We start from the raw sequence: 20,198 nt of genomic DNA on the forward strand, positions 1-20,198 counted from the left end.
GTTACAGTGACTGACTTCCACATAAAACCTGTATGAAAGTTATGTATTAAATGTACTCACTGCGAATTATAAAACACTAGTATGAAGCAGCTTTAACTCAAGCATGCTAACTACTAACTTACACTGAGTTAGTTCCTAGACATATAGAACAATGTAACTTTATGACTGCCTTACCTTCCTGCTCCTCTGTACGTTCCTGCATGTGCTTTTCCAGCATCTGATAGATGGAAAACCAGTGCTTGGTGGATTTCTCAGTATGGCGTCTCATGGCATTATCCAAACTCATTGACCAGCAACTGACCAGGGTGGGGGTGCGGACAGAGACATTTAGGTAAATCCAGTTGAAATCATAAATTTACAATGTAAATGCTCACTTTTTTGAGGAGGTGGGGGAAGCATCCTCACTATGTAGCCCTGGCTGACTTCAATCTCACAGCAATCCTGTCTCTGCCCCCAAAGTGCAGGAATTAAAAATGTGCACCACCACAATAGCAAAAATTCCCCATTTTTACAGACGGTCATGGCGAAGCCGTTCAGTTTCCTATCTTAAAATGTATGGCCTGCTTAGAGCTTGGCTTTAAACTCCATGATTAAAGCATACCTGTGACTGCCATGTGGTACACAACTCTAGGGGGGGGGGGTCACTTACTTCAGCTCCAGTTTACGCCACCGAATGATCATCTGAGTGACTAAATCAAGATGTTTCCGGAGAGACAATGCTCGACTTGCATTCTCCTCCCAATCCTAAAGAAACAAGGCCCTTTTGCTGCCATTATTCAAAGTTGGACTTTCCTTACGAGTACTGGGCCCATAACCTTCACCCACCACAAGTCCCACTGTGACCCAATCGCTACCGCATTACAAGCAGGCATGTGCTACAGCACAGCAGAGTCGAAGTCAGAGACAGACAAAAGCAGAGTGTATGACTGTGTCACAATTCCTGCTGCTAGCTTTGATCCTTGAACAAATTCACCTGACTACTTTCTGTCAAGTGGGAAGACAGCAGACAATGTGGAGGCTGTGTGGGGATGGAGAATGATCACAGGTTGTCACTGTCCCCGCACAGTGAGTTCCTTAGAGCCCTGGCCACCAGGCCCCACACTCCAAACTGGCACCAATCGCACCTCAACTTAAAGACCAAAAATCTTCATCTTTCTCCAAACCAAATTGTACCCTTTTGTATTAACATCGTTGTCAAAAGAGAAATCTTGTCATAATACCAAAAACTCAAACCAGGAAAAGAAATCATCTTACCTGTGCCTTTGCCAGAAGGATCTCTAAGCCATTCAGTAGCTTTGAGATGGGACTGGAGAGCGGGAAACCACGAATTCTGTCCATTACAATGAGAAGCTTAAAAAAAAGAAAGATTTGGGTATCTGAGTAGAATTGCCAGTGGCTGACTCTGAAGAGTCCTGACAGGATGATTTACTCCATGTTTCACAAATACCAAAACAACTGTGGAAGAAAACTTTCCCAATGGGGAACCCGACTGAAGGAAATCCTCCCCCATTCCACCCGAGACATGCTTTCTCTGTATAGCCCTGGCTGTCCTGGATCTCACTCTGTAGATCAAGCTGGTCTCAAACTCACAGAGATCTGCCTGCCTCTGACTATCGAGTGCTGGGATTAAAGGTGGCGCCACCACTGCATGGCAAGGAAATCTTTTATAAATTGTATCATTCTGGAAATAATACTGATTCTGACTTTATTATTCCCTATATTAAGAGCTACTGTAAAATTTGCTGAAACTGGCATGTTTACCCTATTTTTTGAGGAAGATCTTACTGGGTTAGAGGTAAGCCTTTGTGTCTATGTACAAATATGCAAAACATCATCACTGGAGACAGTTTGAGGCCACATCCTATGGACAAATTTAGGTCCTTGGGCAATTCACTCCTCCTCCTAGCTGGCTGCACTACCTGTTGCAGTACGGGATGTTCTGGCCAGTCCTCCAGTAACCGACTGACAGCTTCTGAAAAGCCTTGGAGCACAGGTTGGCACTGCCGGGCTTCTGCCACATTGGGGTGCTGGTAGAAATCATAGGGCCCGTCAGGCTTCATCATCAGGTCTGAGGATGCCTCCCCATACAGAGTGTTATAGGAGAGAGAGCAGGCCAAAAGCTGACTGCCCAGGAGATGCTCATTCAGCTCAACACCTGTGAAGGTAACAAGATCATGGGAAGTCAGTGAACTCAATAAAATTGTTTAACAAGAAGTTATAAAGATGTCAGAAACAATGAACTAACTGGGACTAAAGGTTCTTTCCAATGGAGTAATTGTAAGTTTCATGTCGGAAACATCATGCAACCAACTGATGTCAAACCAGATTCCGTGAGTTGCAAAGAATTGCTGAGTTCCCAGATTGTTTTAAAACATATATGAAGTTAGAGACAAAGAATGTATCTCAATGTGAGGTACTGAGGTTGTACTCTTAGCATCATATAAAATAAACAACCAGAGAAAAAGTGGAAACACTTCAAAGAAAAAACAACACACAAATCAAGTCCACATCTTTTCTCATAGGCTACTAATGAAAATCTGTACTACTGTAGACTTTTAAATCAAGATTTAAAAATTTTAAGCTATGAGAACTCGGAACAGGAAACTAAATGAAAATGGCAATTTCGTTATCTTAAATTGTTCCAGAAATAGCAAAATCATCTACCCATTTTGATTTCCCAAGAGCATTTACGAGAACTTCCATACCCATCAGAGGGTAGAAGTGTGTCACCAGAGATGCTCCAGTCTGATAGCAGGATAGAAACAGGCTGAGATAGTGTTTTGCTTCATGTGGTGGCACAGTCTGTTGGTACCAAAGGGACCGTGCAAAGCTGAGGCACAACTGTTGATGTATCAGCATCACTGCCTGCATTGAACTCTGGGACAGGAGAGCTGGGTCTGTGGCTTCCTCCTCTTCTTGCCTTTCTGAAGCTCCTTTTTTCTCCTCTAGAGTTTGTTCTATCAAAATATCAGCAAAGTCCTAAACAGCAATAGAACAATGAGTTTGATTACAATCTGCAGAAAATGGAGAGAAGGAGTATGAAAGGTCAAGAGAATAGTGCCATTACTACTAAACAATGAATGCTAATATAGCCACAGAGCATAACCCGCTACCTTTTCATGCAGTGGGAAGAGTTTTCTGAGCTCGAGTTCTTCCTCCTCCTCCTCACTCAGGGCTGCCCTGCAGCTCCTGCTTCGGTATCTGTACAGGCTGTTCTCTTCTTCTGCCTTCTCTTGGGCTATGCGCTCCTGTTCATCCCATTCATTGATGATCTCCTGAAAGGTCATACGGGCAGAAAAAGTTGTTTTTTTTGTTTTGTTTTGTTTTTTGGTTTTTCGAGACAGGGTTTCTCTGTAGCTTTGGAGCCTGTCCTGGAACTCCCTTTGTAGACCAGGCTGGCCTCGAACTCACAGAGATCCGCCTGCCTCTGCCTCCCGAGTGCTGGGATTAAAGGTGTGTGCCACCACCGCCCGGCCGGGCAGAAAAAGGAAGCATTCACAGGACCACAGGCAAGATTCATCAATCTTGGCTTCCCACGTGTATGAAGGTACTGAGGGCCCCCAAACACAAGACAACAGCTAAGAAACAAAATCCCATGTAGCAGAGAGCTAATGGACTTTTGTTCAAGCTGTGGGTCATCATCACTTTCCTGGCTTCTGCACTGCTACAATTTCAACGCTCTACACGTATGCTACGGTACAGCTAACCCTAGTATACTTTTTGTTCAAGGGGGTGAAGGAGTGGAAAAAGAATGCCATTTAGTAGGCACTTTAGCAAGCTGGCCTAGGTTTCAACATCAGACTATGCTAGACACTTCCTGAATGCCCTGCTGTCTCAGATTTTAGGTCCTTAAATTGGCAAAAACTATAAATGATGATAGGCAGAGGCTAGAGCTACAGTGAAATCGTCTCCAACAACAAAAATGTATTAAATGAAGGAAACCAACAGACAATCACATGTGTTTTTTTCTTGTTGTTTAGTTTTCTTTTTTTTTATGTAGGTCTTTTAAAATTACAATTTAATTAAATATGAATGGATGTTCTGCTTGCCTGCATGCCTGTGCACTGGGTGTACCTGGTAGCCAGAGACCCGAGAGGAGAAGGGTCCCTGGAACTGGAGTCAAGGATGATCAGGAGATGCCACGTGAGTCCTGGCAATCCAACTCTTAACTTCTCAACTAGCCCTCCAACCCCTTCTTTTCTTCTTTTCATTTAAGTCTCATGTATCCCAGGCTATCCTCAAACTCTTTATGTAGTGCAGCTGGTTTTCTCCTGATCCTCCTGCCTCTACTCTGTAAATGCTGGAATTAATTGGGTGTATGCCCAAGTGTTGCCATCAAATATTTTTGAGGGTTTAGGAAATAGTAGGTATCATTAAAGAAAGATAGTTGAATTAAAAGTCATTTATGTTTTTAAAAATTCAATTTTTATGTGTTAGGATATTTTGCCTATATGCATGTATATACACCATATGCATAACTTCTGCCCTTAGGAGGCCAGGAAAGTTTCTAGATTCCCTGAAACTAGAGTTACAGGCAGTTTTAAGAGGCACATGGGTGCTGGGAACCAAACCAAGATCTTCTTGAAAAACAGCTAAGCCCATATTTATTTAATTTTTAAAGATAAAGAGCTAGAGTTAATGGATTTGAGACAGGTGAGCCAGGAACTGGTTGAGGTCAGGATAACTCTTGATCTTCATGCTAGAATGACAGATCTGTATGTAAGCGCCCTGGTTTAGAAGGTCCTAAGGAGTCAAACTTAGGTCCTATGGTGTGCTGGGACAGCACAACTGAGCTACACCTTCAGCACAGGTTTAATTTTTGTCCCATAATCAATCCTGTTCTCTAGGTTACCCAAAGATGCAGGACTATTTTCTATGAGATTTACTGTTTTTCTCTCTAAAATAGTAAATAAAGTATTACCTGTACAAAGTAACCTAATGGATGCACAGATATGAGAAAATTAGTGAGGAAATATATGACAGGTAAATAATGCAGCAAGCAGGAATGATTACTAAGTGCTATTGGATTTAAATACTAAGCAGATGACTCACTAGTGCCTTGCTGTGTGTCTCACAGCTCTAGCAACCTAAGAGTATCACACTCCACGCACAGCACAGAATCAACCCTGAACAGCATATTCTTTTAGTTGCTGAGCATTAGGTCACTATACTATAATATTAATTTCTTAGCAAGCTATTGTTACAAAGTAAAATCTATAAATTTGAGGTATATTATATTATTTTAAAAAAATGCTTATAATACACACCACAAAGGAGGGCCCAGTTAATCTTTTAAAGATTTTGAAGGAGCTGGGCAAGCCTGCTATGCTGGTACACACCTGTAACCTAAGATTTCAAGCGATAAGTTAGAATAGGTGTCACAAGTCTGAGGCTAGTAGTCTGGGCTACATAATGAGTGCCAGGGCAGTCAGAAAGACCCAAGACCCTCAAAAAAAAAAAAAAAAAAAAAAAAAAGCCAGCCAAACAGCTACAAAAAAAGCCCAGCCCAGCTCCCGCCCCCACCTCCTATACACACTTCGTAATCAATGGAGAAAAGGGAAGCATCGGATGAAAACCTACTTCCCAACCATTCTCTATCATAGCAGGCAGTCCTCTTGGCATTAGGCTTACTTGGCATAGATGTCTGAAGAGCAGCAGGGCCCTCTGATCCAGCTCGCCTTTGTACAGCACATGGGAACGCAGGTAAAGGAGAGCGTTCATCAGTAACTGCTCCCGGGTCGGGTAAGGCTGCTGCTGGCTCTTGCCTTCTCTTTCCTTTCCTCCTGAGCGCTTGACCATCAGTTTCCCCAGACCTTGCAGAGCTTCCACTGAGTTCACAGAGCACAAAGCATCTGCATGAGCATGATAGGTAGGGAAACTGGGGCCCACAGACGGGAAAGCTAGCACAGCCATGGACAGGGCCCCCAGATTTTCTGCACAGATCATACTGCTGTGGAGGGAGGCATGGACTTCAGATGCCACGAGCCTCATGCCATGCTGCAACTGCAAGACAGATGCCTGCAGTGGGGCGACGGTGTCTGGATACAAGGCATACTCTTCTACCAGTCGCTTCCTAAACTGGTGATGGGACTGCTGCCAAGAGGCCTCCTCCTTTAAAAGGTTCTGGAGCACTTGAGCAGACCTTGATCTGTCTGTGTGGAGGGCCTGAAGGAGTCGCATGAGCAGGTCCTGAACGGCAGCGACCTCGGCAATGCTAGTGACGTAGTGGTGGATCTCTTGTACCAAGGACTCGTAACTGGGTTGGTGGGGTCTGAAGGCCTGTTTTTTTGACAGGCTGTGAACTACATTCTCCAGCTGACTGATCCTTTGAGGAAGTAACCTGAAGGAAAATTAACACAACATACAAATGCTGTTAGAAAAGTAGCGAATCTGGACTGGGCCCTCAAATCGGGAAAGACAATGAAGACATTAGCTAATAAGAACTGTGAGGGTAATATTAGCAATGATAATGAGACTGGGTAACATCTTTAAGCATTCATGGAATACCACACATATTTGAAAAGTACTTTCAATACATCTCATCAAAGCCTTGCCACAGCTCACTGACAGAGGCTGATCCAACAATCTGCCTTTGCTTTATGGACACAGACTGGATAGCATTAAGCAGGCTTTCTCTGTGTTGCTCTGGCTGTCCTGGAACTTACTCCACAGACCACTCAAACACAAGAGATCTGCTTGCCTCTGCCTTCCTAGTGCTAGTATTAAAGGCACCACTATCTGGCCTTCAATAACATTAAAAAATATTTAATTTATCTTTAATTGTGTATATGTATGTTGTGTATGTGTGTCTATATGTGGGTATGGTCACTTAAGTGAAGGTGCCTGCGGAGGCCAGAGGCATGAGGCATCAAGATACCCCAAAGCTACTTACAGGTGGCTGTGAGCCTCTCAATGTGAGTGATGGGAATCAAGTTGGGTCCTCTGCCTGAGTAGTACACACCCTTTATCACTAAGTCATCTCTTCAGTCCAACCTTCAGCATCTTTCCCCTCTTTTTGAATATACCTTCTTCCTGACCACAATGAATGATCTGGATCTAACTGGTCATATAGCTGAGCTATGTCACCACCACATTAACATAACTGCAATGCAGTAGTCAATCTCTTTACCTTTTCTACCTCTCACACCCAACACACACTCTGCTGCCTTACCTGATGTGTGGATGAGAGTGCCTGACAATCATTTCGTCTTCCAGGTCCCTTCCAGTCTGTAGGTGGGACAACAGGTTCCGGGTCTTCCACTCACACTGCAGCTGGCATAACTAATGGAAAAGCAAACAACAAACGGTGGCCACAGCGGCGACCATGCACATGAAGACAATGTTCTCAGTGTGGGCAGAACAGTAAGATGGATAGGGATCTGAATGACCCAAAGACCTGGGCCACTCAACTCAAAACTGTTAGGCAAAAGGAACTGTATTACTCATACCACAAAAATATTAAGTGTCTACCTATAGCTGCCTAACTTTCATCCTCTATCAGCTCCTCTTCAAAATACAGTACATGTATCTTAGTATGTTAGTTTCTTCAGTTTGTTTGGATGTTCAAGTGGTAGCAAGGGTCATATTATTTGAATTCCACTCACAATCTCTAGGGTCTAGGGACACTATTCCGTTATTTCTCTGACAATGCCTGTTTCCCCTCTGCTAAGTCAAGTCAAAAATCTTAGAAGAAAATGCAGTCATTGCAAGACTTGTGAGAACTCTCCCTGCTCTAAACAGCCTTATAGGGCACAAAGGAGTAAGTTATATGCAAATTCAGTGAGCCAGGCAGCCCAGCCCAGGCTTTCCACCTGGCCCTTACCTCCTCTTGGGCATACTTGAGCTTGTATGCCTTCTTCACTGCAGGGTCGAAACGTGCCTGGGGAAGCCAAGTCTGAATCTGGAGTAAGCCAAGGCTCACCCAGAGTCTCCCGCGCCTGGCTGCTTCAGGGAGGTTCTGCTTACTCTCCACTTCATCAGAAAAGTAGTGCAGGGAGGCGAGCAAGAGGCAGAGAAGTTCTTTGGGCAGCACCTCCTGACCACCCATGTTCCCAAGAATCTGCTCCACATGCTGGAAGGCCTGGCTGTCTCCAAGCAGCAGCCGTTCACAGTTCTGCATGTACTTCTGCCGCTGGTGCACGGGAAGCAGCTCTGTGAGGCCGAGCAGGTGCCAGCACAGCACCAGCCTCTGGAGCCGTGAGTCTGTGCGTCTATGGGGGACACACAACACAGCACTTACAGAGGCAGTGACTCAAACAACCTTTCACTTCAGGAACTATTAACCACAGACTGTTATTATTTAAAGGTGAATTTCTCATGTGATCTTGCATGACTTTCTATTTATAACCTGTTGTTTCCTTTTTTTTTTTTTTTGGAGACAGGGTTTCTCTGTGTAACAGTCCTAGCTGTCATGGAACTTGCTTTGTAGGCTGGTCTTGAACTCACTGAGATCCGCATGCCTCTGTCTCCCAAGTGCTGCGTGAGATTAAAGGCATGCACCACCACCACCCAACGGCCCAAATATTCTTAAAATCCTGGAATCAAACTCACAGTAGCCTATTATGGATTGCAAGCATGTTAATCCATACAAAAACTCCCCTCTCCTTCCTTCAATTACCAGAAGGAAGTTCTGAATGAGCCCTTGCTACACATGGTAGAAAGCAGACATCAGCATTACAGACTATTTCCAGGGGGAGAAATACCTGAATTCAGCTACTGAAGGCACAGACATGTTGGTCCATAGCAATGAGCTGATGTCCTGGAGCTGCTGGGCTCTCTCAACCCACTCCCCCAGGGTGACGTGCGAGGAAGATAGGAGGGGCAGGCCGTTTATGTCCCAGTGGCTTGCTCTGCTGCTGCTTGTTAACACACTGAAGCAACACTTGGAAAAAACAGCTCTGCAGAGGCTGCCAGGGCCCTGAACAACAAGAAGAGAACCAAGTAACTGAGAGATGGAAGTAGACAAAGGAGACAGGAGACATAAGGAGTGACATGACACAAAGTCTGTCAAAGTAAGACACAGAGATAGCCATCCACAACAAGGCTCACACGGTCAATACATGAGAGGAAAAACAGTGCGTCCCACATGGCTCTTGAGAATCCGTAAGATTTATCATCAGAGACTTTGCAAGAGGTTCTGTAAAAGCCATTATCAATTAGCTTCAGTTACAATAAAAATACCAAAGACATAAAAAGAATTCCATGAACATCTATAGAAATAAAGGTGGCACTTCAAGCAAGAGTAGACAGGACGCATCACTTATACACTAAGAGAAAAAGCTGCTTTCCTGACTCAGAAAACAAGACACACAGATAAGGTGGCTGGAGAGACAGACCACAATAGCTCCCAAATGCTTGGAACTCCAGGTCCAGGGAGGCAGACACCCTTTGACCTCATACGGTCAACTCATGCTAGCAAACACACATGCATATAATAAACAAATGAAGAAATAAATGAAAAGATATACTGACAAAATTAAATGTAAAACAAGGACATAGGAGAAAATGGTAAATCATTTTTACCCTACAACTGATGAAAGAAGTCATTTTTAAGTGTTAAATGCAAAAGCCAGGAAATGAAAGAGACTGGCATACCTAACATCATTAAACTGAGTGTCACGAACAATCAAATCTTACAGACTAATAAAAATTCAGAAACATACTTCCAGCCATACTGGGAAAGTGTTAATATTGATAATCATGAAAAGATCTTTGTTACATGTCTGTATGTGTTTCTGGTGCTTTTTCTTTTCTCCTGTTTGTTCTGTTCTAGTTTGTTTGTTCTTTTGTTTGCTTGTTTGTTTTCTAGAGAGAAAGAAGGCATGGCGTTGAAAGAGTAGGGAGGGAGGAGCTGGGAGACGAGGAAGGGGAGACTGATCAGAATATACTATATGGGAAAAAATGATTTTCAATAAAAAGTAAAAAGAAGAAAATGAGTAAGGCTGAAAAGTCCGGAGTGAAACAATCAGCTAAGGCCTGGCGGCTGCTAGTCAGTAGTACCCAGCACACATAAGGCCTTAAGTTTGACTGCCAGCACCATAGTCAAGAGGGTGTAATTGACAACACATGAAAAGATGCACAATCTTAAGAATCATCAAAGAAAAATACAAGGGACAATCTAGTACTACCACACACAGAAAAACTAAATGACTTTTTAAAGAAATTTGTGATTATAACTCAGAATTACATAAATCATTCATGATTTGGACAGTAAGCTTAACATTCCTCAGAAAACAAAGGATCCCAGTCACTTCTGTAAGTTATCAGTTCACAGAATCAATAGGCATTTATGACTTTTATGCTCACAAACCTTCAACGTGGAGTCCACATGGGACTTGGGCACCTCCTGCTGCGGTGTGTTAGGCAGAGGGCTCCACGTCAGCCAATACTCTGGATCTGTCGTAACCATACTGCTCCAGGAAGACCCAAATGTAGAGTTAAATAACTCAGACCACAAACAAGAAAGCTCTTTAGCAGACAGCTAGAGGTAAAAGAAAATTTGAAAAAGTTTCCATCATTCAGGTTATCAAGTCTGCCACTTAACATACATCAATACCCAATAGCGGCTTTTTTTTTTTTTAATTTATTTATCAAGACAGGGTTTTTCTGTGTATCTCTGGCTGTTCTAGAACTTGCTTTGTCGACTTGCTCTGCTTCCCGAGTGCTCGGATTAAAGGCATGAGCCACCACTGCCTGGCTTCCAGCGGTGTTTTAAAAGATACTAATCCTAAACATCCTGATTTCAATGTCCTCTCAATTATCTTAGCGAAGTTATTATGTAGGTTGCTTGCAGTTTTATAAACTAAGATGAGATGCTGTATAAATCTGCAGAAAGTAAACTAATTCACACCGTTGTAAAATCAGCAAAGGAAATACATAAATATGACTTAAAAATTTAAGGATGTTCTAGTAAAATTATATTAACCACATTTTTAGTAGAATTCACATTCAACATGGGAGGCAAGAAAACACTAAGACTTTTTTTTTTTAAAGCAAAATGGGAATTTTTAAGTAGTCAATATTACTACATCATTTATTGGAAACCAAATGGGTATTTCTGTGATAAGAGCTGTAGGCCAGTGGTTGTGGTGGCACACACCTTTAACCCCAGCACTCAGGAGACAGAGGAAGGCAATGTCTGAGTTCAAGGTTAGTGTGGTCTATAAAGTGAGCTCCGGGACAGCCAAGACAATCCCCAACACCCCTAAACAGAGTTGTCCAACACCTCTGTTAAATGCACAAGTTGAAAATCCAAGTTTACAACATGTAGCGCTGAAAGTCAATACCACGCCCAGCAAGCACCAGCCACAGAAATCTGATTAATCAAGACAAAGAGGAGGCTTCTTTTCCTCTTGATTTTGGTTTTACCTTTGGATAATGCAGTAAAGACCAAAGATTCCAAAGCTTTTGAGGTGCAATTGACGTGTGCTTGAGACAAAATGTGATGTGGTGACTGATCTCCTCATCCATCTGTGGGTGTCTGCTTGACCTGTTCCAAAAAATCAACAGGGAGAGGATGGGGGCCAACTATCAAGGAACTACTTTATAAGGGAAGGTGGAACACAGAGACTACGGTACTGGTGAGCACTTGATGGGTTTAGGCCTGAGACCAAAGCAATCAAAGCACTTTCAGGAAGATTGGTTTTATAAAAGGGCAATGGCTTCCCTGAGCCTCAGCAATCCCTCCTCAAGACATACACACACACACAAGATAACGGGACAAGAGAATCTGTAATCCTCTAGAGAATAATGGAAAAGTGTTTACCGGCTCAGACAAGCCTGTGTTACAAAATCAGCTGTCAGTCTGTACTGCCACAGCATAGCCAGGTACTCGGTTGCAGGCCACAGCTGAACGCGCCTGCTGAGGTGGACTAAAGAGCTGAAGCTTGGCTGGGATGGGGAAGAAGTCTCGTGTGCTTTCTCCAGGAAGCCACATGAAAGTCCTCTGGATTTTAGTTCCAAACCCTGAGTGTTCACAAGAGTCTTCAATTCATCTTCAATTCCAATAAGAAAGAAAGACATGGATTAGAACAAAGTACTCTGTGTCCAAGTCTAGATGCCCAACACCTGGGAGCACTGCTGTCCTTGATATTAATCTGAGTTAGCTGGTCAACATGTATTTTAAGTTTTTCCTATTAAAATCATATTAACTTCTTTTTTTTCTTGTTTGAGACAGGGTTTCTCTCTGTGTAACAGCCCTGGCTGTCCTAGAACTCACTCTGCAGACCAGGCTGGCCTTGAACACACAGAGATCCACCTGTCTCTGCTCCCGAGTGCTGGGATTAAAGGTGTGCACCACCACCGCCTGGTATAAACTCATATTAACTTCTACAATCTAATACTATAACTGAATGATACTTGTGAAGTTCAGCCCAATGACTAAAGTCAGAGGGAGGGGAAACTTTATGAGCAACAGGGAAGAAGATAGCTTCAACAAACCAGACACCAGAAAATATTACCTAGGTTGACACCATCCAAAATGTTAGCTCTGAGGATCAATCCCCAGGCCCGTAGGAGACTTTTCTTCAAATTCCATTCAGAAGCAACCACTTGGAGACGATTAATGTCTTCTTGCCACCCACACTCCCCAAAGACAGGCAGCTGTTCTTTGATGACAAGGGCTTTGTTAAGGACTTGCAGCTGTGAAAAGCAGTCCACTACCAATTTGTCCTGAAATAAACCCAAGAATGCAGACTCAAGAGCTGGAAGGCAGTGCTCTGCAGTAGCCTAGCACAGCTTGCGTGCTCTGGGGCAGGGAATGCAGCTCCACCCAGCCTCAAGAGTGAGTAGGAGCATTGTTGGATGAAATGAAGGGCTAGCTTTGGAGCAAAAGCAAGTCTACCTGAGCTTCCAGGTTCGGGAGAACCCCAGGGTTTCACTGACCACATGTTTCCAGATGTACCTTAAAAGGAAATGGCCGTCCCAGGAACGCCTGCAGCTTCTTAATTCCAGCAAAGCTGCCAGCTGGGGTGCCCAGACAACTGTGGATGTGCTCGGAGACAGTTTGTACTTCTTTATAATATCTTCAAAGAAAAGGGGGAAAAGCTGGATACCATGAAAAGTCTTCTACATTTTTATATTTTAATGTAATGTGTTTACTAATATGCTAAGGAAATACATAAAAGATGAAATGGTTTTCAATTTAAATCCTCTTATCTGTTAACATTACAGATATTAACATTACCACTCAAAATAGGAGTCTTACTTGTCTTCATGGTTCACCAGGAGTTGGGGGATCTGATGGACTAAATGTTTCAAAACCCAGTGCCAGTGGAGGGCAAGCAAAGCCAGACCTGGGGCATCTAATGTCACTGCATCAGCCACAGTCCAAAACCGGTCTCGCCATTTCACAGAACTTAAGATCTAAAACCAAAGAAAATCCATGACAATTGGTTAGTAAAAGACACACATGTTGCAAATGGTAGTGCAAACCAGTAATCCCAGAACTTGGGAAAGCAGGATTGTGAGTCCAAGGCCAGTGTGAGACTGCTCTGCTGGGGGTCACTGCTGCCATAATTCCCCTTCTGCACACTAATCCCTAACTAGCAGCTGTATCTACTGAGTGCTTACTTCTCTAAAATCTCCATCTACAACCCTAATAGCTGCTGCTGATACAGCCCTCCCAGCTCTTCTGGTCTCTGTATGTCTGGAGAGCCCATCTACCCTATTATTTTGCTCACTTTCAAAATTCAACTGTCTTAATTAGCTGGCAGACTTTATGCATCTTACAAACGGTTTCCCTCCAGTAGTTACCTTTATAAATTTCATGAGGTTAAAGCTATCTTCATAACACTTTATTTACTTTGTTTAATGAATTTAAATCTAAATTAATGGTCAAATTTTAAAAACTGCCTGACAAACTGATTAGGTATAACTGGTGGCAAAAATCATACTGAACATACACAAAGTAAACCTTTCCCTTTGAGAAGCTATTTGGAGGCTAGGGAGGCATGGGAGAACACTTGCCTATCACACATCAGGTTCTGGGTACAGTACCAAAGATCCAAACTTGAGGCAGGTGCACCCACCAAAAAAAAAGAAAAGGACAGCAACAAACATTTAAAATATAATTGCTCCTCACTCAATTCAGGGAATTTGTTCCAAGGACCCTTTCTGGACTCCAAAGTATGGTTAAGCCTCTCAAATAAATGAGCAGGTTTGCCTATAACCTGCACTTATCATCAAACATATGTTAAATCATCTCTAGATTATCTGTAAGACAGAGTCAATGGAATGCCATGTAAAACTTGTTACACTGCCTTTACAAATAATGACAAAGAGCTGGAGGGGGTTGGCTCACTGGCCAAGAGCACTTGCTCTTGAGAAGAACCTGGGTTCACTTCCCAGCACCAACATGGTAGCTACAGTTCTAGGGGATCTGGTGCCTTCTGGCCTCCACAGATATCAGGCACACATGTAGTGCACATATACACATGCAAGCAAAACACGCACACATATAAAATATGTGTCTAAAAAGAAAAAAGGAATGATAAAACAAGACAGAAAAACCATTTGTACATGTTCAGTACAGAAATACTTTTTTTTTTGGGGGGGGGGAGTTTCACAAAGTCAACATCAACCCAACTCATTAAAGAGCCAAATTAAATAGAAAAGGAATGTATTATTTTGGACCTAAAGTAAATTCAATCTATGGGTGTGGAACCAGGACATATAGGGGGTGAAGTGAACTGGATTTTCAAGCAAAACCAAGAGGTTGACAGTTTCCCTGTGATTAATTTTTTCCTGATGAAATTTGTGACTTTTTACTCGTACGGAAAAGTACATCAATTCAATGACCAACCTTTTCAAACTATCAATACAAACACACACACATAAAACTAGATGAGTATTGCACTGCAGAAAAGTTCAACACTGGTTCAGTCTATACACATTTGCCAGGGATGTGAAGTGCCCCCAAAGAACATGCCTGCCATAAACAGTATTACTTCTTTTTCAACCTCCTCAACTATAGAAAAGCCAGTGTAGGAAGTTTTCCTTACAGATTTAAATACACATGACACCATATGACTAATTGCAGAAAGCAGACAGGAAACCCAGCTTTCTTCTTTAAAAGTAGCCATTTTTCCAATGGCTACTTTTATTAAAAGTCATTCGTGTTAACAGAACTAAATGGTCCTTAATACTGACAGAGACACCATACAAACAAGACCTTTCTGTGGTTTTTGGTAAACTTTATGGCAAAAAGGGTCTATGACTAAAACATTTTATTAAATTTATAAGAATAAATTGAAATTAAAATGTTATTTAATCCACATGTGATAATGGTAGATAAGAAAGCGTAGGTAAACTAGAATTTAATTGTAAAACCCAAATGCACACTAATAGGCAAAGGGATAAATTGTAGAACATTTCTAGAAGACTATAAGTCAGTAATAAAAATGAACAACCTGCTAAACATCAAACTACATGAATGCATCTTGTGGTGGTTCAAGTGAGAATGGCCCCACAGGCTCATATATTGCAATGTTTAGTCTCAGCAGGTGAACTACTTAGGAAGGATTGGGTGTGTCACTGGGGGTGGGCTTTGAAGTTTTAAAAGCCCAAGCCAGGCTCAGACTCTTTCTGTCCCCTACTCAGGGATAAGGTATATGCTCTCATTTACTGTCGCAGTAATGCCTGACTGCCTGAGGCCATGCTCCCCACCATGATGGTCATGGACAAATCCTCTGAAATTGTAAGCAAGCAATTAAATGCTTTCTTTCAGAAGTTGGTCACTATGTCTGTCAAAGTAATAGAAAAGTGGCCAGACCAAAGATTTATACTGTACAATTCCATTTGATGGCTATGTGATTACAGATAGATTATGAATAAAGAGATGAAAGAAATACAAAAGGACACAAGGAAGATTTTAGGGATGAAAATAAGTATCTTCCTGTCTTGATTGTTGTATCTGTTTTACAAGAATATACATGTCAAAATGTACTCTCTAGAAACACTGAAGGTAAAAAAGCCTTGCCTCACCTTACTGACATGAGTGTCAGGAACCATCCCTTGAGGAGACTGTACCCAGAGCAGGATTAGTGCATCACAAAGTTCAAAAAAAGCAGCAAGATTGGCCACAATTTCATGGGGCAGGCTGTGATAGCTCTCTGGATCTTAAGAGTTAACACAAATAAAACAAGAACATTCTATTAATCTTCAGACTTTTTTTTTTTACAATAAATTACAATCTAAATTTTAATGTTATATTTAGTACAAATGTCTATTAGAAAGCTCAAAATCAAAAGCTTATTTTGTATGGAGGCATGTAATACTACAGATGTTAATAAATGTCCTAGTGGAAAATACAAGCAACACAGCAAAATTACATTTTATACCTACATTTAAACACAAAAAAACTGGGGTTGGAGAGATGGCTTGGCAGTTAAGAGCACTTACTGCATTTTCAGTGGAACTAGGTTTGGTTGCAGCAGCCATATGACAGCTGTTATCTGACCTTCAAGAGCACCAGGGAAGCACGTGGTAAACACACATATATGCAAGCAAAATACTACATGTAAGTATGTATATATAATTTTTAAAAAGTAACAAAAGGCAAAACACTGAACCCAGTGCCCATGTATTTGGACGGTTTCTTAGGGTTTTTATCACTGTGATAAAACATCAGGACTTTCAGTCCACATTCCATCTAAAAAAGCTACCACAGGTTTGCCCTTGGGCCCTTCTGGTGAGGGTGTTTCCCCTCAAATAACTCTAATTTAGGTTATCAAAAATGAGCTTTTAAAATATTTATATCTTCATAGCGTTTTGATTTCCGCACAGATATTCTAAGCCAAGAAACCTGTTTTTGAAGTGCTAGCTCCTCTACTTGCTAAAAATCAGATCCTGAACTTGCATGTGTCTCATGTTCCTAGTTCATGAGCTGAGAACCTGCTTAGTTTCAAAGGCTTACTGTGAGGACCTGTAAGCAGCACGTAGCTGAGCACCTGGGACAACCAGTTTCAGTAAAGGCCACTCATCAGTACTGAATGAGGGATATAGTTCATTTCAAACTGAATTCGAAAGCAGTAGCTGCTGAGTATGTCTTCTAACTGCAGCAACAGCACAACCACAATGCAAAAGGGAAAATGTTTTACCTTTATGGAATTCAAGAGACATCCTCAGAACACTGCTTCTTAACTTTTTACTACCAATGGACACCAAATTTCCTTCAGTGAATATCCTCTTTTCCCGGTCAAGATAGATAATTGTCCTGGAATGAAGTAATGTTTACTGGTTAACAGAACTTCTTTGGAATTAACAAAATTGTTTACTCGGGTTTTTTTTTTTTTTTTTTTTTTTTGGGAGGGGGGCAAGGGCACATAGTACTGGGACCAAATTCAGGGTAGCGGAGTGGGCATACTAGATAAAAAATATTCTACCACTGATCCACAACTACAGTACAGAAATAATTTGAACCTTAAAGCACCAGTCCCTTCATCTAGCCCGTTCTTTGTCTCTGCAAATTCTGGACTAGAGAGGAAGGGTACAAAAGAGGCAGGTAGATGGCAAACAATGGTATTAAGACTACTCCATTGTCTGACATTAACCTGAACTCTGCATAGTGACTATCATTGCATTTGTGATAAATCATACTCATGGGTTCACATTACATGAAGATTCATCAAAATCACATGTTCATTATTACATACCAGCATGCAATACATACTGTATTTTAATTATACATTTATTTTTTAAAATATATGGCCAATTTGGGGGTAAAACAAAACCAAAAACTTGCCTAGGCCAAAAAAAAAATTTACATGTATGTTTACTTAAGTTGCAGGAGTTATTCCTGTCTGCTGCATATCTGAGGATGAAAACTGAAGCAAATATCTGAGAGCATGAGTAGATAATGGAAAGTTGCCGGGACCTGTATGCAGAAGAAGCACAACTATCCTGAGATAGACTAGCTTTCCAACAATGCCCACCACTAAAGCTGAGCGAACGCATCTAACACCCACTGTTTGTTTCATGACATTAAAGCCCACATAACCTGTATTTAATACACAGCAGATAAGGCCATGAGGATGTCTCCAGCTTTAGGTTTCACCTACTTGTTTGCAACTGATTCTAAAAGGGCAAAGAGCTGTTGAGACTGGTCTGCTTGTGGATCGAAGTCCACTGAATTTCTAATGATGTCCAAAGCCTGCATGTTCCACCGGGGGTCCAAAGGGATCACAAAGTCATCTAGTTTAAAGAAAAACAAAAATTATACAATTAACATGCCTGACTTGTAAAGTCTAAGCTGACTATTTTACTGTTTCATGTTGACCACACATGCTCATGGGGAGAACAGAACCCTGTAGCTTCAGTCTGTGGCAATACAGTAATACAGAGCCAGCAGCTTCTGTATTACATTGTCTCATTTTTCTACCAGTTATTCTCTAACATAGCTGACTTCATCTTTATACTCTCAGGTTCTTCCTAGCATACCATTCAAGCCCTTCAGATGATAGACAAAACAGTTTTGAAGATAGTTTGCATCTTCATATATATCAAGTCTTCTAAAACACATGGTGACGGCGAAAGCTGTTAAAAGCAGGTACATACCTATTATATTTGTCTGTAATATTTTCAAGACATTACTGACTCCAGCCGAGAGGGAATTTGAGTAAAAATTTCTAAGAGCAGTGGCACTGGCTTCCAGTGGAATCTGCAAGGACTCTGGAAGGAGAGGCATTGTTAAGGCTCAGAGCCATACTGCCTAAAGAACGTTCTGCAATGGTGAAAACAGTCAAACAGTAGCTATACAGAAACGAGTGAATTGTGGCTACGGCTAATGAAGCACTGGAGTTTACAAGTTATTGAACTTCCAAGACTATATGTTCTGTTCATTTGTGTTACTCTCTCTAGCAATCATATAAAACAATAAAAATAAAAATATCACAAACTTCTCTACAAATATTTTGATACCAATGTCATTAAACAAGAGATATGTGTTTACTGGCTTATCTACAAGTTCTTGGGAAGCAGAGGGGTCATATACATTCATTTACTAAGGCTGACATTTTTTAATGGGGGTGTGTGCAGGTCCATGCACATGAGAAAGCTTGGGCACTCAGAACCATCTACCTCCTCTGAGATGGGTCTCTTCTTTGTCTATAGTTTACCAATTAGGTTATCCTGCTTGGCCAACAAGCGTGAGGCACAATTCTGTCTCCTTGGTGCTGGCAGTGAAAGCAATTCTGGAACTTCCACTTTGCTTACAAGGCATGTGAATGACCAAGAAGTTCTATGTCCTATACTCCACAGTGTAGGCAGGCATTTTCATTGTTACTGTCTTTTCCCTGCTTTGAACAGATGACAAATTAAGCAAGTATCTAGCAGTACCAATATGAAAGGATTGGGGCAAGGCATGGTAGCCCATGCTTTTAGTCCCAGCACCTGAGAGGCAGAGACTGATATACCTTTTTGAGTTCTCCACCAGCCAGAGCTACATGAGACTCTGTCTCAAACAAATAAAAATCAGGATTAGTAATTTGGGCATCTTAAGGGAAAATAAATGATTAAAACCAACACTGTTCCCAGAGAAAATGTTTGTACAGGAAAAAAAACCCTGTTTATGCTGAAAGTAACATGACACAGCTGGGTGTGGTGGCATGGGCCTTTAATCCTGGAACTTGGGAGGCAGAGAGGCAGATTTCTGTGAGGTCGAGGCCAGCCTGGTATCTAGTTCCAGGACAGCCAAGGCTACACAAACAAATCCTGTCTTGAAAAACCAAAAAGACCAAAAAAAGAAAAGGGGGGTAACATGAGGCAGTATATTTTCCCTTTGACCGAAAAGGAGGACAAACTGAGGCATTTCTCTTGACACACAAGGGGCAGACATGTCCCTATCTAACAGCTATTTTACAACAACACAGCTGTTCATCGTTTCCCAGTGCGGTCACAGACCAACATGTCACCGAGGTGCTCCAACAAGGGAAGCATATGTAAACCCCTCTACTGGAAAATTCAAGCTCTGCTACTCACCGAGCCCCTGTGGTATGTTCTTGGCTAAATGACAAAGCCATTTAACTCTGAGCATCCAATCCTGATTGGTTGCTCTTTCTATGAGCAATTTAACAGCCACGGCTAAAACCTCCGGTTCATCGACCCAGTTAGTATCCACTTCCACTGCACTGAATGTCAGGTTCTCAGGGTTACAACTCTGCATAATGTTCTCTAAGTCTTGCAAAGTAAGAGGCTGACTCCTG

At 41.9% G+C, this 20,198-nt stretch overlaps 1 protein-coding gene across 2 annotated transcripts in view; it reads right to left on the reverse strand.

The window, feature by feature from the left end:
• The window catches only part of Mdn1 (midasin AAA ATPase 1), a 122,787-nt gene that overhangs the window by 35,922 nt on the left and 66,667 nt on the right, over positions 1-20,198 (reverse strand). For both annotated transcript variants that reach the window (XM_057790246.1, XM_057790247.1), the window contains 21 exons: positions 19,975-20,195; positions 18,553-18,666; positions 18,057-18,189; positions 17,097-17,212; positions 15,982-16,115; positions 13,205-13,362; positions 12,902-13,022; positions 12,459-12,669; positions 11,765-11,993; positions 11,368-11,488; positions 10,310-10,480; positions 8,703-8,917; positions 7,823-8,210; positions 7,172-7,281; positions 5,632-6,340; positions 3,114-3,275; positions 2,706-2,979; positions 1,920-2,155; positions 1,255-1,350; positions 650-744; positions 175-296 (listed from right to left, as the gene is read on the reverse strand). In XM_057790246.1, coding sequence (XP_057646229.1) covers positions 175-296; positions 650-744; positions 1,255-1,350; positions 1,920-2,155; positions 2,706-2,979; positions 3,114-3,275; positions 5,632-6,340; positions 7,172-7,281; positions 7,823-8,210; positions 8,703-8,917; positions 10,310-10,480; positions 11,368-11,488; positions 11,765-11,993; positions 12,459-12,669; positions 12,902-13,022; positions 13,205-13,362; positions 15,982-16,115; positions 17,097-17,212; positions 18,057-18,189; positions 18,553-18,666; positions 19,975-20,195 — 4,136 coding nt within the window. The remainder of the gene's footprint in view (positions 1-174; positions 297-649; positions 745-1,254; positions 1,351-1,919; positions 2,156-2,705; positions 2,980-3,113; positions 3,276-5,631; positions 6,341-7,171; positions 7,282-7,822; positions 8,211-8,702; positions 8,918-10,309; positions 10,481-11,367; positions 11,489-11,764; positions 11,994-12,458; positions 12,670-12,901; positions 13,023-13,204; positions 13,363-15,981; positions 16,116-17,096; positions 17,213-18,056; positions 18,190-18,552; positions 18,667-19,974; positions 20,196-20,198) is intronic.

The sequence above is a fragment of the Chionomys nivalis genome, chromosome 16 (genome assembly GCF_950005125.1).
Source record: "Chionomys nivalis chromosome 16, mChiNiv1.1, whole genome shotgun sequence".
Taxonomy (NCBI): Eukaryota; Metazoa; Chordata; class Mammalia; order Rodentia; family Cricetidae; genus Chionomys; species Chionomys nivalis.